The sequence below is a fragment of the Hemiscyllium ocellatum genome, chromosome 24, assembly GCF_020745735.1.
Source record: "Hemiscyllium ocellatum isolate sHemOce1 chromosome 24, sHemOce1.pat.X.cur, whole genome shotgun sequence".
NCBI classification, from domain to species: domain Eukaryota; kingdom Metazoa; phylum Chordata; class Chondrichthyes; order Orectolobiformes; family Hemiscylliidae; genus Hemiscyllium; species Hemiscyllium ocellatum.
Window position 1 is genome coordinate 7,445,312 of NC_083424.1, and position 18,139 is coordinate 7,463,450.

The 18,139-nt window shown below is 40.8% G+C and overlaps 1 protein-coding gene across 5 annotated transcripts in view; it reads left to right on the plus strand.

The window, feature by feature from the left end:
* The window catches only part of ankle2 (ankyrin repeat and LEM domain containing 2), a 56,046-nt gene that overhangs the window by 26,502 nt on the left and 11,405 nt on the right, over window positions 1-18,139 (plus strand). For all 5 annotated transcript variants that reach the window (XM_060843407.1, XM_060843408.1, XM_060843406.1 and 2 more), the window contains 5 exons: window positions 2,692-2,814; window positions 2,914-2,980; window positions 4,568-4,749; window positions 10,424-10,521; window positions 13,628-13,806. In XM_060843407.1, the coding sequence (XP_060699390.1) occupies window positions 2,692-2,814; window positions 2,914-2,980; window positions 4,568-4,749; window positions 10,424-10,521; window positions 13,628-13,806 (649 nt within the window). The remainder of the gene's footprint in view (window positions 1-2,691; window positions 2,815-2,913; window positions 2,981-4,567; window positions 4,750-10,423; window positions 10,522-13,627; window positions 13,807-18,139) is intronic.

Sequence of the window (18,139 nt, forward strand, 5' to 3'; positions counted from 1 at the left end):
TGTGGACATTCCTTGTTGCAGTCCTACTCAAATGGTGGGCCCTTCCCTCAGCAATTTCTCAGTGATATCATCAGTGCTGCTTCCTTTTTTTGACTGGAATTGGAAAACTAATCAGCTTTGCTTCTAATGTCCATCCTTCTCTCCATTGCATGTGTTCCAATATTGTAGTTCTCCATAGGAGTGCCTCTGACATGTCTTTCTTTTTTCCTCAACTGTGGATTGCCCCAGCCATAATTGAAAGCCACGTCCAACCAATTTCTTATACGTCTACTCTCACCATTTCCCCTCCGTCCCAGAACAACAACAAAGTTCTCCTCACCCTTCACTTTCCACCCTGCCAAACTCTGTAAAGGCTTACCCTCTCATCTCTAGCAAGATGCCACCACGAAACACATCATCCCCTCCCATGTCAGCATTCCACAAGGACTATTCCTCCATGTCACCGTGGTCCTCTCCTTCCAACATTTCCTCACACTACATTCCCATGCAATTTGCAGAAGTTGTAACACTTTCCTTTATCCTGTAAGCACCCTTGAGGCAGCAGTTTACTTCCACATCTTTCAGTCTAATACAGTGTAGTTGCTGCTCACAGTGAGCTTTCCTCTACATTGTCAAGACCAAACACAAACTGGGTGAGGACTTAAAGGAATACCTCAGCTTTCTCTTTAAGATCAATCTCAACCTTGCAGTACCTTGCTACTTCAGTGCACCTTCGTACTGTCAAAGGTCCAGCAAAGCCTAATGAAAGCTGAGAGAACAGTATTCTTAGCACTTTAAAGCCTTCAGGGCTCAACATTGAGTTTAAGAAGTTAAGAGGAGGCATACCCCATCATTTTGACACTTCATTCCCCGCCAGTTTTTATTAAAGTACATGTTCTCTTCAAAGCTGATCTATTTTGGACTTTTCACACTTACACACACAAAATAGGCATTAATGGTATGTATATAAATAAAATATATCTTACCTGTACTCCCATTAGCACACTCCTTTTGTGTTTTGCTTTGTGAGCTCTGTTTGTTTCACTCTTTCCTCATTGCCCTTTGTCAACTGCATAAAAACCATCATTTTACCAACTCCTTCAGCTCTGTAGAAGAGTCAAGTTGAAATCAAAATATTAAATTTGTTTCTATCCCCAGAGATGCTGCCAGACTTGCTGAAGTTCTCCAGTTTTGATTTTCATTTGTGTCACGTCATCACATTTTAGCTTCTTTCTATGTTTCATGTCCCAGTTATTGCTATAGATGGAAAATCAGACTCCAGCACCAAAGCCTGTGTCAGATACTCTGATATTATCTAGTTGCCCCTGAATTTTGAAATTTCCATGAAAAATCATCCTTTAACTATTGGAAAAAGCTACCTAAATCTTTATCACTATCTACATTTAAATGACATAAATCTAATATTGTTGAAATTTCAATGTTTTAAAAAAGGTTATCTTTCTAAATCCTTAAGTTAGTTGGAGGTCATTTACATTTAAGTTATTTTCCCATGATTGTAACAGTTACGCTAGAGCGAAACGCCACCTCCCAGGATTGCAGTATCATACTCACATGCAGTTAGCCTGCACAACAGCCAATATGTCCACATCAGTGGCTGTCAGCGAACTATTTATATATCGTCAAGCTTGGTGCTATCTACTAAAATTTGTGTTTACATGGTGCCTTTTAATATAATAAAATTGTCAACATCACATACACATTCCAATAGAGGCTATGAGATAAAGAGTAGAAGAACTTAAGTCTAAGGGTATTGAGTCATATTGTACTACCAACAACATTCGAAGCATATCTAAGATGGGAAAGTCGTCTTGGCCGTTTCTCTGCTCCTGAACTCTGTCCTCTCCTTTCAAGTTCGTGTACCGATATGCATCTATTATCTAGAGATTGACTGACTGTAATTATCACACAAGGCTCACTTCAACCAGGCAGCATGGTGGCTCGGTGGTTAGCACTGCTGCCTGTCAGCGCCAGGAACCCGGGTTCGATTCTCGCCTGGGGTGACTCTGTAAACTCCACACAGACATTCTCCCCTTGTTTCCTTGGGTTTCCTCTAGGTTCTTTGGTTTCCTCCCACAATGCAAAAATCTGCAGGTCAAGTGAATTGGTCATGCTAAATTGCCCATTGTGTTAGGTGCATCAGTCATGGGTAAATATAGGGGAGGGGAATGGGTCTGGGTGGGTTACTCTTGGGAGGGTTGGTATGGATTTGTTGGGCCAAATGGCCTGTTTCCATACTGTGGGGAATCTTAAATAAAATCCCTCAGCTCCACGTACTTAACCACTGAGAGACAAAAAAAAAATTCTTGGAAGCATTGTCCCTTCCATGTCTCACCTTTCTGACCTGGAAATACATCGCTATGTTCTTCTCATGTTTGGGATTCATATAATCTTTGGAGCACTGGAGTCATAAGGATTGCAGCAGCTGAAGGAGAGGCTGTACGACTAGGTTTCCATTGCAGCTTGGAATGGATTATTAATACAGTTTTGTCAGCATGATTAATACCTTCCAGCAAATGGGTGTGTAGGAGAGCATATATTCATCTTTTAAGGCAGAATTCATATAAATCCTTGTTTACTGGATAATTTGGAGTTTGAAATCGAATTGATCTGCTATGTTTGGTTCAAAACTTTATATTTAGAAAACATTTAATTCACCAAAGCCTCTTCTAAAATCGATTACTTTACTTTCAGGGTTTTGACACCCCATTACATTTTGCCTGTAAGTTTGGACATGCTGAGGTGGTTAATGTGTTATGCTCGCATCCTGATATCAGCAAATTTGCAAAGAACAAGTGTGGCCAAACTCCTGTGGAGGTAAGGTTTCATTATCTGTTTTTGTTTCCCACAAATTATGTTAAGTTAAAGTTTCTTTCATGAACAGAATAAATATGGTTGCATTTTTGCATTCCACAGGTTATTTGTGAAAGGAGTAAAAATAAATCTGAAGAACTAAAGGAAAAGATCCGAGAGTTTTTACAAGGTCAGCCGCTCTAAGACTAAGGATTTAATAAAATGCATGCTATGCCCGTGCGCAGTTTGTTTCTTTTGAGGGGCTTTCTATTGCTGAACATCTTTTGATCAAATGTCTGGTTGGTATGAGGAAATGGCTCATTAAAATTGTTGGAGGTGTTATGGGAGGTTTGCAAGGCCAGTCGTATTTGGTACAGCAGGAGTCATGGCAACACAAAATGGCAGCATACCATGACACTCCTAAAATATTGCTTTCTAACAGTAATGTAGATACTTCAGTCTATATTTGCAAATAGACGGTCAGGGAAGGCACATCATAATTTGGACTTATTTAACTTAAATTCTGAAAGCATTTAAGTTTACTTCTCTTATATGTATATGACGTTTTATATCTTTACTGCATGCAAGTGTATTAGCCCTGTTAGCTTGGCAGTGTTTGTATAGGGTGAAGTGTGTATTGAAGCGTTTAGGTAGTTCATTTGGTTTTGGTCACGAGTTTGCGAAGAGAAAGGGGGAAATAAAGGGGTAATTTTCAACCTACAACTGAAGTGGCTTGTCTGCTACTGAGCGAGCCTATGATTTTACTCCGTTCATTTTTCCTTCAATAGAATCATGCCTGATGGCCTGAAAATTGGATCACTTGTACCTTTAGAGAGTCTCTGATGGTACTTTGTCCCTACCATTTCTGCTCATACGTAGTATTTGTAGCGGAATGGGGCAAAAAAAGAATCCTTGTTCCGTATTGCCTTCTATGAATGTCCTTCTACTACTCTAATTCCTCCCTTTCAGAAGATTGACAAAAACTTTTGTCTAAAACCTTGTTTCGCTAGATGCAATGCACGGCATGTACCTTATTGCAAATAACTGGCAGTTATGATCGTGTGGTGAGACCACCAGGCAGAGGAACTCACAACAAATGGTGTACATTACCTCGTTGTAATAGTGTATCTCCAGAAGATGGTGCTAATTCTGCACATTCTACCTTGAACTCATCTAAGCTTTGCAAGAATAGTTTGTGAAAATAATATAATATTGTGCATGGTTAGCACTGCTGCCTTTTCAGCGCCAGGGACTCAGGTTTGATTCCAACCTTAGGAGACTATGTGGAGTTTGCACATTCTCCCTGTGTCTGCCTGGGTTTCCTCCGGGTGCTCCGGTTTCCTTCCACAATCCAAACATGTGCAGTTCAGGTGAATTGGCCATGCTAAATTGTCCACAGTATTATGTACATTAGCCAGGGGTAAATGTAGGGGAATGGGTCTGGGTGGGTTACTCTTCAGAGGGTCTGTATTGACTTGTTGGGCTGAAGGGCCTGTAGGGAATCTAATCTAATCAAACTTTCATTATGTGCTAGCTTGTGGAACTGTTTTCTTACTAGCTTTATAACATAATGTAATTGCTGCCTAAAGATTTTTATGATTTGGAAGGTTAACATCAAGACCATAATTCATGCACATACTTCTAATCTGTTTCCTAATTTGCTTTAATAGTGGTTTTCTTACACCTCTATAACTTGGTGTCTTGTTCTGTTGTAGGATTTTTGATTATAAGTACAAATAGTTGATATTCAAATTGAACTGACAGCATTCTGTTTCAGATCGATATTATGTACCATTGCTAAGAGATATTGACAACTCCTGTCCGCCCATAATTGGTTCTCCCTGGTCACCTGATCAGTCATCTGAGCAGCATTGCACATCTTTATCCAGGCACACTGGGAATCCCAAGGATCCAGTTATGGAAGTTAGAGCATTTGCAGGACCCATGCCTCCATCCAAGGTAACAGTTCCTCTTTTTAAAACTGAATCTCTGCCATTAAATACATGATCATTAAATAAAGTGAGTAAGTATATTGTAGCTGTTCTGATGGTGCGTGTATGTTAGAATATTATCCTTAAAATTGTCTTGTAAACATGTGCAAACTCTTGTGCTTAAATAGATCTATATTTATCTTTTTTTTTGTAAAAATTATTCTTGCAACTCTTGAGGTGTCTACTAAGTAAGCAGTTGTTGTTCTCAGTGGTCATTGTTAATTATCTTGCATTTTTATCCTGATTATTGGTTCATTCATTGTAGGGCAGAGAGTATGGAAAGAATTAGGAATCTAAGTTCCGGTACAGCCATAAGGGGACACCACGGAAAAGGTGGGGTAGTCAACACGGGACTGTGTGTGTTGTTCTGAAGGGTGTGCAGTTGATGAAACAAGGTAAATAAGCTTGTAGCACTGATTGAAATTGGTGGTTGCAATGTAGTTGGCATCAGGGATATGGTTGGACTAAATATCCAGGGATATATGTTGTATTGAGAGGATAGGCAGAAGGGTTGGGGTTACCTTGTAAGTAAGAAATTAAATCAATAGCAAGAAGCTGTATAGGATCTATATAAGGATGCAGCATCTGTGTAGGTAGAGTTAAGGAACTGCAAGCAATAAAAGATCCTGTAGGAGTTATATACAGGCCACTCAGAATGTAGGAATGAAAATAAATCGGGAGATAGTAAAGGCATGCAAGGAAGGCAATATTATAGTAATCTTAGGGAATTCAATATGCAGGTGGACTGGGAAAGCCAGGTTAGTAGCAGAGCCAAAGAAAAGGAATTTGTGGAATGTCTACACCATTCGTTTTTTTGGGACCAGCTTGTGGTCGAAACGGCTAGAGATTAGGCAGTTCTGGATTTGGTGATGTGTAATGAGGCAGACTTGATTAGGAAATTTAAGGTGAAGGAACCCCAGGGCCACAACATGATAGAATTCACCCTAAAGTTTGAGAGGGAGAGATTTTGAACCTGATGTAACTGTGTTAGAATTGAGTGAAAAGTAATTGCAAAGGCATGAGCAAGCAACTGGCCAGAGTTGTTTGGAAGGGGAGCAAGAGTAGGCATTGGGACTGCTGAAAAATTAGGCTGGAGAATTAGTAACGGGGAATCAAAGAATGGCAGAGGAACGCCCCCACTCCTGACTACTGTACATAATGTGGGATCATGTTCAAATAACCAACCAAATCAGTGAGTGGCAAAAATAGCCTTTTTTTATTCAGCAACAGCAAGCAGCACAAATTGTAAGTGCCAATAGAATCCTGAAATACAGTTCTTATACAAGCCTTTTTATACACATTTCTTACATATATTAAAATTCTATTACTATGGTGTTACATTGTTTTATCTATAGTACACAAAGGTTTGAGGGGTTTCTGTCGTAGGAAACAGGAGGCGGGTTAAAACGTGTGCTTAGTGACTGTCTGGTCTGCTTGCATAATTGAGACATGTTGGTCTTTTGTCTTTTAAGTTAGTAAAAAGTACTAAGCCTATATGATCTAAATAAGTTAGAAATTGTACCTGCACTTATTAAAAGAATAAAGGTTACGACAGCTGGTTTGTGAGATTTGTTTACTATTTGTTGGTGTGAGCTTCAGTCATTCAAGCAATTTCATACAAGCACTCTTTTGACAGTTAGTTTCTTAAAGGGATAATGGACTGGTTAAAAGTTATTTAACAAGTGCATACTAATTGGAGAAACTGTTTGATGTTCTGTAGTCTATTCAGGTCCGGGAGATGGTTGGTAATGACTGATTAATATTGTAATGTTTCGTGGACACTAGATGGGGATGGGTATTGTTTACAATATTGACACCTATGCAGAGGTAGTTTTTGATGTAGAAATATGCCTGATAAGTGTTTAAAGTGACTGGGTTGAAAGGGATGTTTTAATTTTAGTCTATATTGTAATATTACAATATAATACAGAATACGGTTTTACGAATGAATGAACAAAACTTAGATTAGATTAGATTCCCTACGGTGTGGAAACAGGCCCTTCAACCCAAAATGTCCACACCGACCCTCCAAAGAGCAACCCACCCATTCCCCTATTCGTTATAGTAAACAACAGGTTAGTAAAGGGTAATGAATGAATGAACAGGAACCTGGTATTAATAAATATAGCGGGTGAATGACTTAGTAAAGATAATCTTAGTCGCAATATCTTTCAACTCCCATCAGTTTGGGATACTGTTGAAAGGATAGTCTCTTGGAGGAAAATAGAAGAGACTGTCAGATCTTGGGCACTAAGAATGAATCTTTTGTTAGGTGGGATTTGACAAAATTTAAAAGTAATTGTTACAGGGGACACTCCTGTGAAGGGCACAGATAGGAGATGCTGCAGCAGTGAATGTGAATCTAGGATCGAATGGAATCCTGTAGTGTGGAAATAGGCCACTTGGCACAACAAGTCCGCACCAACACTCCGAAGTGTATCCCACCCAGACCCATTCCCCTACCCTATTACTCTATGTTCCCCCAGACCAATGCACCTAACCTACACATCCCCGAACACTATGGGCAGTTTAGTATGGTCAATTTACCTTAACCTGCACATCTTTGGACTGTGGGAGGAAATCTGAGCACCTAGAGGAAATCCACGCAGACGCTGGGAGAATGTGCGAACTCCACACAGATGTTCACCCGTGGTTAGAGTGGATCCCCGGTGCTTTGAAGCAGCAGTGCCACTCGTGGTATGTTGCTTTCCTGGTGCCAAGATTAAGAATGTATTAAAACATTTGAAGCCTCTTGTTAAAGGGGAGAATGAGAAACCGGAGGTTATTGGACACATTAGTAGGTATGGCATAATTAGGGAATATAGAGTCAATATGAGAAGTTAGGTAGAAGATTAAAAAAACAGAACCTCAAGAGTAGTAATCTGTGGTTTTACTGCCGGTGCTTAGCTCAAATGAGGTAAAGAATAAAATGATAAAGAAAATAAATGAATGGGTGAAGAGGTGGAGGGATCCTAAGTAGCAGAGTAAACAGCAAGACAGAAGAGGGTAGTTTTGAATCTGAAAATAACACGTTAGTTAGAAAAGACAGGCAAGAGCAAGTCAGAGAACCAAGTAACTCTGATGAATTAAATTGCATTTATTTAAGTGCAAAGGATCTTCCAAGTAAGGCTGATGAACTCAGAGCACTTTTGGGAACGTGGGGTTAGGATGTCAAAGCTATTACAGAAACCTGGCTAAAGAGTGGACAGGACTGGCAGCCTAATGTTCCAGGGTTTCAGATGCTGTAGGAAGGATGCAAGAGAAGAAGGAAGAGTGGCTGTTTTGATTAAGGACAACATTGCTGCTGTAACTAGAGAAGGTATTTCTGAAAAATTGTTCAGTGAAAATATAATGGTTGAAATTAAAAATAAAAAGGGAATGATCACCTTGATGGGGTTGTACTTTAGACCTCCCGAAAGTCAGCAGGACATTGAGGTGCAACTTAGTTTTGGATTACTTATTACTCTGGTTGGACCATTGCCAGGCAACTCTCCTACCTATTACGTTATTTCAGACATTTGGTTTGTCTCCAGCACTATCTTATTTTGAATTTTTTGTCATCATCTCTCTGCCTTAATTAATCAGATTATTGGTCATCCCTTTGCTTGTAACACTTTACTCACACCTTCTCACACTCTTGATCACCTACAGGGACCTATTATTGAGCCTGTTGACACTCCATTCTCATCATTTGTATGATCTTTTGATCTCTCTGTCCACTGACCTCTTTGCCCATAAATTCTGTGGCTGTGTGCTTCAGGCCCTGATGGAATGCATCACACGCTAATAAAAGTGATGGCTGCAGAAATAGCAAATACACCCGTGGTAATTTTCCAAAATGCACTGGACTCCGGGGCAGTTCCAGCAGATTGGAAAACAGCAAAACATGATGCCGTTGTTCAGAAAAGGAAATAGACAAAAGATGAGGAATTATGGACCAGTTAGCTTAACTTCCATAGTTGGGAAAATACTTGAGTCTGTCATCAAGGAAGAAATAGCAAGGCATCTATATTGAAATTGTCCCATTGGGCAGATGCAGCATGGGCTCATGCCTAACTAATCTACTGGAAAACATTACATGCATGGGGATGCAGGGGTGTCTATGTAGATGTGGTGTATCTAGATTTCCAAAAGGTACTTGACAAGGTGCCACACAAAAGGTTGTTGCATAAGATAAAGATACACGGCGTTACAGGCAATGGATGGAAGATTGGCTAACAGGAAGCATACGTAGATGATTTGAAGATGGGGACCACGTGTAGAGTGTCAAGGTTTGTGGATGACACTAAGAGGACTGTGAAACTTTGCAAAGGGACACAGATAGTTTAAGTAGATGGGGAGAGGTCTGGCAGTTGGAGTACAATGTTAATAAATGTGAAGTCATCCAATTTGGTAGAAATAACAGTAAAAAAGGACTATTACTTGAGTGGTAAAAAACAATTGCAGCATGATGCTATGGAGAGCAACCTGGGTGTCCTTGTGCATGTATCACAGAAGGTTGGTTTGCTGGTGCAGCAGGTAATTAAGAAGGCAAATGGAATTTTGTCATTCATTGATCAAGGGATTGAGTTTAAAAGCTGTAGCAGCTGTATAGGTTGCTGGTGAGGCCACAATTGGTATACTGCATGCAGGTTGATCTCCCTACTTGAGAAAGGATGTACTGGCATTAGAAGAGTGTAGAGGAGGTTCACTAGGTTGATTCCAGAGTTGAAGGGATCTGCTTATAAGGAGAGACTAAGTAGACTAGGATTATATCCATTGGAATTTAGAAGAATGAGGGGCATCTTCATAGAATCATAGAATCTCTACAGTGTGGAAACAGGCCCTTTGGCACAAGTCCACACCGACCCTCTGGAGAGTAACCCACCCAGACCCATTCCCCTACACTTTTATCCTATGTTTACCCCTGACTAATGTACCTAACCTACGCGTCCCTGGACACTATATATTGTTAGCATGGTCACTTCACCTAGCCTGCACATCTTTGGATTGTGGGAGGAAACTGGAGCACCCAGAGGAAACCCACACAGATGTGGGGAGAATGAGCAAACTCCACACAAGGTCGCTCGATGCTGGAATCGATTCCAGGCTCCTGATGCTATGAGGAAGCAGTGCTAACACTGAGCCACCTTACAGAAATATATGGAATCATGAAGGGAATAGAAGTAGAGAGGCTGTTTCCACTGGCAGGTGAAACTAGGACAAGAATGCATAGCCTCAAAATAAGGGACCAGGCAGCATCAGGAGGTGAAGAATTCGATGTTTAAGGTGTAACCCTCCTTCAGGACAAAATTATGGGGAGCAGTTTTAAGACTAAATTGAGAAGGAGTTTCTTCACCCAGAGGGTTGTGAATCTACGGAATTCACTGCCCAGTGAAGGAGTTGAGCCTTCCTCAATGAATGCTTTTAAAGCTGAGAGAGAATTTTTTGAACCGTAAAGGAATAAAGGATTATGGTGAGAGGATGGATAAGTGCAGCTGAGGCGACATGATCTTATTGAATGGTTGGGCCAAATAGCCTACTGCTGCTCTTAGTTCTAATGTTCCTATTTATATAGCACCAATATTTTTAATGATTTTTTTTCCTTTAGAACAGATGCAGTTTGTTTATACTGTTGTCGTTCTTTTCTTGTTTCAATTCAGGCAGAGGTATTTCGGAGAGTATGGAAAACTCCATCTCGAGAGAGAGCAAATGAATTTAAAAAGGCAGATGCTGAGCGAGGCTATGAGAGAGTTGGAAGGTAAGGACACCAAATGGCATTCTACAACTTCCTCTCCTTCTAAATATGAAAATGAGGATGTGCAGACAGAGTCTAACTATATTGGCTGTCGGTTAGCTCAATTGCTTGGACGGCTGGTTGGTAACGAGTAATGCCAACAGTTTGGATTCATTTCCTTTATCAGCTGAGATTACCAAGTCGATGCCACCTTCTCAATTTTGCTCCTCACTTGAGATGTGGTGACCTTTATTAACTACCACCAGTTGTGTGTGTCTAATGAGAGAGAAACCCTGTCGCCCTCTGGGCTTATTGGAAACTTTACCTTTTATATTTATATATGCTGTAAATACCTCTGCTAAATAGAAAACAATCATTCTTCACTGCAGAGATTTTCAAGCAACATTTAAGTATCAATTTGAAAGTGCTGACATTCTCCCAAACTGTCTACCTAATGTATCCAAGCTTACAGCTCTGAAGGACCTATGATTAATTGACAGCTTATGCTGACTTAGTTGACCTCCGTTTGAGTGTTTCTTGAGTCAGTAAGGGATAGTTTCCACCAATGCCCTCTACCTGATTGACTTCATATGAGAATTTACACATCTGTGAGCATCACTTTAAATGCTATTATATCCACTCAAGTGAGATTAAAACTATACACAGTACTCCAGATGTGGCCAAAATGGGGCATGTTTCCTTGACAGTTGAAAAGTGCACCAAGAACTCCTGTTTGAATGACTTAACCACTGTTCGTATCCATTAAGAGTTGTGCTATCAGAGAGAAAAAGAAAGAAACTAGATAATAAGGTCCAGTTTATTAAACAGTTCAAAGGTCAAAGTGAATATAAAGTCATACAGGTGTTAATTCAACAAAGAAATAAACCATTCTAACTGGAGGTTATTGAGACTAACATCTTTCATCAGGGAAAATGATTATTAAGGGGTTTGTAGTGGAGCACTTAAAAATTATCAATGCACTTAGGCAGAATGTGTAGCGATAACATTGTAATGGATAGAGGATTAGTTGGCTAATAGGCAGCAAAGGGTAGGAATAAATGGGTTGTTTGAAGATTAGCAAGGTGTAACTACTGGAGTGGCACCAATGCAGGGGCCTCAACTATTTACAATTTCTATAAATAACTTGGATGAAGAGACTGAAGTTTTAGTTGCTAAATTTGATTTGATGATGAAAGAGGAGTAGGAAAGTAAACTGTGTGGAGGATATAAAACCTATAAAGGGATATAGCTAGGTGCAGTGGGCAAAAAAATGGTAGATGGAATATAATGTGGGAAAATGTGAACTTGTCCAGTTTGGCAGGAGAAATAGGAAAAGCAGCATGTTATTTCGGTGAAGATCAGAAGATGGTACAGAAGATCTGTGCGTCCTGCTACATGAATCATAAAAAAAAGTATAGAGATTAAGCAAGTGTTGAGGAAGGCAAAAAGACTGTTACCATTTTATTGCTGGGAGTATGGAATATTAAAGAAGGGAAGTTTAGTGACAGTTTCAAAGGATTTTGTTAGGACCACATTTGGAGTACTGTGTACAGTTTTAGTCTCCTCACTTGAGTGGATTTAATAGCATTTGAAGGCTGACATGGCTGATTTCTGGGATGAAAGGCTAGTCTAATTGGTAAAGGGTGGACAAATTGGACTGGTATCTATTTCCGTTTAAAACAAAATGAGAATTTATGTTACTGAAACTTTCAAACTCCTGAGGGGCCTAAACAGGGTAGATGCTGGGAGGATATTCTCTCCTTTGTAAGAGAGAAAAGAACCAGGAGACACATTTAAAAATGAGGGGTCTCCCATTTCAGTTGGAAATGTGGCAATATTTTTTCTTGGAAGGTTTCATCTGTGGACTTTTCTCCTTGACATCAATGTAGACATTCCTGATGAAGAGCTTTTGCCCGAAATATTGATTTCGCTGCTCCTCGGATGCTGTCTGAACTGCTGTGCTCTTCCAGCACCACTAATCCAGAATCTGGTTTCCAGCATCTGCAGTCATTGTTTTTACCACATCAATGTAGACAGATTGATTAAATATTTTTTAAGGATGAGTTGGGCAGAATCTTGATGTAAAAGTCTGTCAGAAGGCATGTGGATAGATAGGAAAGTGGAGTAGAGGCAACAATCCGATCTGCCTCATGTCAAACATTGGAACAGTTTGAGGGGCTGAGTGGCCTTGCTTTTTTGTTAGGCATGTTAAAAATTGAATATTAATGTGGTTGCACTTAGATATTTTTAGGCGCTCCCTAGAGAGGAGAAGGAATCACTTCATTTAATAGGTGAATCGTTCTTTGGTAGTGGAATTGTAGATTGGCAGGATGGTGAAGCAGGCATTTGGCACACTTGCCTTCATTGGTCAGAACATGAGTATAAGAATGTTATGTTGCAGTTTACAGGACATTGGTGAGACCACTTTAGAATATAGTGTATGATTCTGGTCTATTGGAAAGATGTTGTTAAACTTGAAAGAGTACAGAAAATATTTACATAGATGTTGTTGGGACTGGAGGGTTTGAGTTATAGCAAGAAGCTGAATAGGCTGTGGCGTTTTTTCCCTGGAACAATGGAGGTGCAGAGGTGACCTTTTAGAGGTTTATAAAACCATATGGGCCATGGATAGGGCGAACATCTCAGGTAGTCTTTTTTTTCATGGATGGGGATGTCCAAACTAGAGGGCATTGGTTTGAGGTGAAAGAGGAAAGATTGAAAAAGGATCTGAGGGGTGTGTAACTTTTTCACGCAGAGGGTGGTGTAGTTATGGAATGAGCTGGTGGTGAAGACTGGTACAGTTACAACTTTTAAAAGGCATTTGGATGTGAAATAGAATAAGAAAGGTTTATAGGGATGTGGGCCAAATGCTGACAAATGGGACTAGGTCAGATTGGGATGTCTGCTCAATGCAAGTTGGATAGAAGGATCTGTTTCCATGCAGCATGGCTCTACGTTTCTTGCCCGATAATTTGTGCGTTCTGCATTTCATTTATTCAAACGGTAGTAATGCTTGCATTAATTTCACCTAAAGGAAAAAAAAGCAAATGCTTTACCAAGAAGACTTTTAAATCTTTCATGTGGGCTTTTAATAAGTAACGGTATAATGTAGTAATAACTTTCATTTCAGGGATTTAGCTCATGAAATGGGACATCCATGGGCTGAGTACTGGGAATTTCTTGGCTGTTTTATTGATCTTGCTGCACCAGAAGGAATTAGAAAAATAGAAGACTATCTGAGTAAAAAAGCTGAACAGGAAGGTGGAGACATCTATATCTGCAATAAATTCAGAAGTCCTCCACCAAGTGGTAAGTGTAAAAGTAAATGAGAATCATGGGAATTATAGCACAATACCAGTTCTTCCACATGAACTATATACCCCCAAATAGTGTAGATCAGTACATTAGCTGCATGATGTTAATTGAGAATGCAGATTTTATTAATTGCACTAGACGCCATGGAAACTGCAACACTGCTGTATTTCAGTTCCCCTACCTGCATGATGTGAATAACAGTTTGAGGCCAACTGAGGGAAGCAAGCAGAATCAATAACCAGCTGTTTGAACAGAGTCTGTCTCAGCGAGGGGATAGCAGCATCCAACCACTTAGTGATGAAGAGCTGGGGTAGAGTGTGCTGTTTCCCTGGAGAGTCAACATTCTCAGCCGTCACTCTGAAGTCATACTAGTCACAAATGTTGGTTTTTACAGTCTGGAAGCTGCAGTAAGGTGGTTGTGCATTTCATGGCAGAATTCCAAACTTAGTTAAAGGAAAGATTGCAAATTTTTGCACCATTAAATAAATGTATATAGCTGAAATACACTGACCATTTTGTGTTTGTTTTGCTTACTGAAATCTGCCTCACCATCACCACCCTTATAGCTCTGTGAGCTATATGTACTGGCTCACTTTGTCTAACCTTGCTATCTTTAATCTTTTATATTTTTCCTTTTCCAATCATGACTCAGTGGACAGTACTGCATTGGGGACTGGGTTCGATTCCAGCCTCTGATGACTGTGTCTGTGTGGAGTTTGCACATTCTCACTGTGTCTGTGTGGGGTTCCTCTGGGTGCTCCTGTTTCCTCCCACAGTCCAAAGATGTACACGTTAGGTGGATTAGCCATGCTAAATTGTCCATAGTGTTCAGGGGTGTGCAAGCTAGGTGGGTTAGCCGTGGGAAATGCAGGATGACGGGGATGCGATAGGGCAAGTGAGTCTGGTTGGAATCTCTGCGGAGGGTTGATATGGACTTGATGGGCCAAATGGCCTGCTTCTGGATTGTAAGGATTCTACATTATGCAGTCAAGATTACATTAGTCATTCTAAATATAACTTTCAAGATTCTTATAGCTTCCTGTGTGAAAACATTGCTTCCAGTCATTACCTGCTTCTCATTATCTCATAAACCAGATGAAAATAACTTTTCCTCTGTTATACAAGCTATTTAAGATTTATTTTGAGACCTCTGTATGGTTTTTAATTTCATTCAAATGAAAAGTTTAAAAGCAACATTTTAATTGAGATTTACATATTTCATTTTTTTAATCAGACTTTTTGTGCATTTATATCGGGGTCTATCGATGCAAATACCATCAAACCAAACAAGAATTAGTTTCCTGTTTCAGTTCTGTTTAAGAAGCAGCGTGGTGGCTCATTTAGCACTGCTGCCTCACAGCGTCAGGGACCTATGTTCAATTCCAACCACAGGCTACTGTCTGTGTGGAGTTGACACGTTCCCTCTGTGTCTGCAAGGGCTTCCTCTGGGTTCTCCAGTTTCCTCCCACAGTCCAATAATGTGCAGGTTAGGCGGATTGGCCAAACTAAATTGATTTAATTTATTTATTGTCGCATGTACCTAAGTACAGTGAAAAGCTTTGTCTATGAGCAGTGCAGGCAGATCATAGTAATCAAGGACATACAAATTATTGGGTGAGGAAAAAAATGTAGAGGCATACAGGTTGTGTTGCACAGGGTGTGTGTGCTAGGCGAGATCAACATTAGCAAGATCAGCATTATTTGAAGTTAGAGAATCCATTCATCAGTCTAATAACAGCAGGAAAGAAGCTGTTCTTAAACCTGCTAGTGCATGTATTCAAGTCTCTATTTTCCACCTGATGGAAGAGGTTAGAGGAGAGCATTGTGGAGTTGCGATGGATTGTTGGTGATGTAGGCAGCCTTTTCGTGGTAACAGGCCATGTAAACGGAGTCCATGGTTGGAAGATTGGCTTCTGTGATGGTCTTGGCTGTGCACACCACCTTCTATAGTTTATGATTCTGGGCAGAGTGGTTGCCAGTCCAGACCATTATGCACCCGGATAATATGCTGTCACTGGTGCATCTGTAGAAGTTGGGAAGGATCTTTACAGACATGCCAAATTTCCTGAGCCCCCTGAGGAAGAAGAAGCATTTTTGTACCTCCTTGACCATCGCATCTGTGTGGGAAGTCCAGGACAGGTGGTTGGTTGTTGTCACTCCCAGGAACCTGACACTGTCCACCCTGTTAACCTCAGCTCCGTTGATGTAGATGGGGCCGTGTTTTCCTCCTTTCTTTCTGAAGTCAGTGATCATTTCTTCAATTTTGCCAATGTTATGAGAGAGAGGTTATTCTCATTGCAGCACATCACCAGCCCTCTATCTCCTTTCTGTATTCTGACTCATTCTTTGATATCTGTCCTACCATGGAGGTGCTGTTAGCAAACTTGTAGATGGTGTTTGTGTGGAATTTGGCAACACAGTGTACAAGGTCAGGAGCTGAGAACGATCCTTGGGGGGACTCTCCAGTGTTGAGTGTTATCATGGAAGACATGCAGTTGTGTTGCTTCACCTAATACAGTCTGTTGGTTAGAAAGTTGAGGATCCAGTTGCAGAGGGTGGAGCTGAGACCTTGGTCACGGAGCTTGAGATCAGTCTGGAGGGGATAATGGTGTTGACTACAGCTCTGCCTTCAATGAACAGGAGCCTGATGAAGGTATCCTTGTTGTCTAATATGTTCTAGGGATGCGTTCAGGGCTAGGGAAATGGTAAGTTTATTGTAAGGTTGGTAGACAAATTGTAGGTGATTTGAGCAGGCTAAGAGACTAGGAGTTGATGTGGACAGTGATCAGCTTCTCGTAGCACTTCATGATAATGGACGTCAGAGCCATTGGGCAATAGTCGTTAAGGCACGTTGTACATGCTTTATTAGGTACTGGGATGTAGTGGTCGTCTTGAAGCTGGTGGAGACTTGCGCTTATATGAGGAAGAGGTTGAAGATGTCAGTGAATACCTCTGTCAGTTGGTTTGCACAGGATCTGAGTGCTCATTCAGGCCTGTCGCTTTCCTTGGGTTGACTCCCAGGAAGACAGTCAGCAGCGGTGACAGTGGGCACAGGTACGTCTGGGGCTGTTGGGCAGGTGCCATTACACTACTGGCATTCTTATCGAACGGAACATAGAAAGCAGAGAGGGATGTGTCTTTGTCTGCTATCTTGCTCTGCTTCATTTTGTATCCCATTATGTTGTTCAGACCTTGCCCCAGGCAGCGGAAATCTGTTTGGCTGGTTTGACCCTCCAACTTGGTCTCGTACTGCCTCTTGGCATCCCTGATGGTTTTGCAAGTGTCATATCTGAACGTCTTGTATAGGTCTGGGTGGCCTGACTTGAAGGCTGCATGCGTGGTCTTCAGTAAGGGGTAGATTTCCTGGCTCATCCCAGGTTTCTGGTTGGAGATTGCTTGGTTTGCATGAATTGCACTTCTTTGGCATGCAATTCTCCACTCATTAGCGAATGAAGACTGACAGTGGTGGTGTGCTCATCTAGGGTTTTTGCTGAGTACTTTAATATGGTCCAGTCCACCAATTCCAAGCAGTCCCAGAGACTGTCTTCTGCTGCCTCTGGTCAGCATGTACTACATTTTGTAAAGGGTCATCCCGTTTCAGCTTCTGCTTGTAAGCTAGGAGGAGGAGCACAGCACTGTGATTTGATTTTCTGAAATGTGGACTGGGGATGGAGAAGTTGGTCTCTTTGGTTGTGCAATAGTGGTCCAGCATGTTCTATCTTCTGGTGGGAGATGTGTTGGTGGTACTTTGGCAGCACCCTCATGAGGTTGGCCATAGTGTTCAGGGATGTGTCAACTAGATGGATTAGCCATTGGAAATGCAGGGTTACAAGGATAGAATAGGAACATGGGTGTGGGTAGGATGCTGTTTGGAGAGTTGGTATGGACTCGATGGGCAGAATGGCCAGCTTGTTCACTGTAGAGATTCTATGATTCAAAGCTGCTGGCCATGTTAAAGATGCCAACATAACACAGAGATTGCTACTTTCAAATCCATACAATTTTTAATTTTCAACATTCATACATAGTTAAAGCAAATAACAAAAGTGAGCTTCTGTGTGCACAGACTGTACTGTAGTGCAAAGAAACAAATCCAGCAGCTACAAGCTGCAAACATTTATTAATTTTTTTCTTATGCAGCAGTAGCTGTTTGTAAACTTTCAGAGGGACTTGCAGATACTGGCAGTAGAGTTGGAGCATTAACATTGGATGAGATTCTAATCTCTGTCCTAGTCTGAGGTGAAGAGTGTTAATCTTCTTTCGTCATAACTCCTTATAATTTATATAATAAAAACCAGCCCAAAAGATCTGACCATTTATCAGCCAC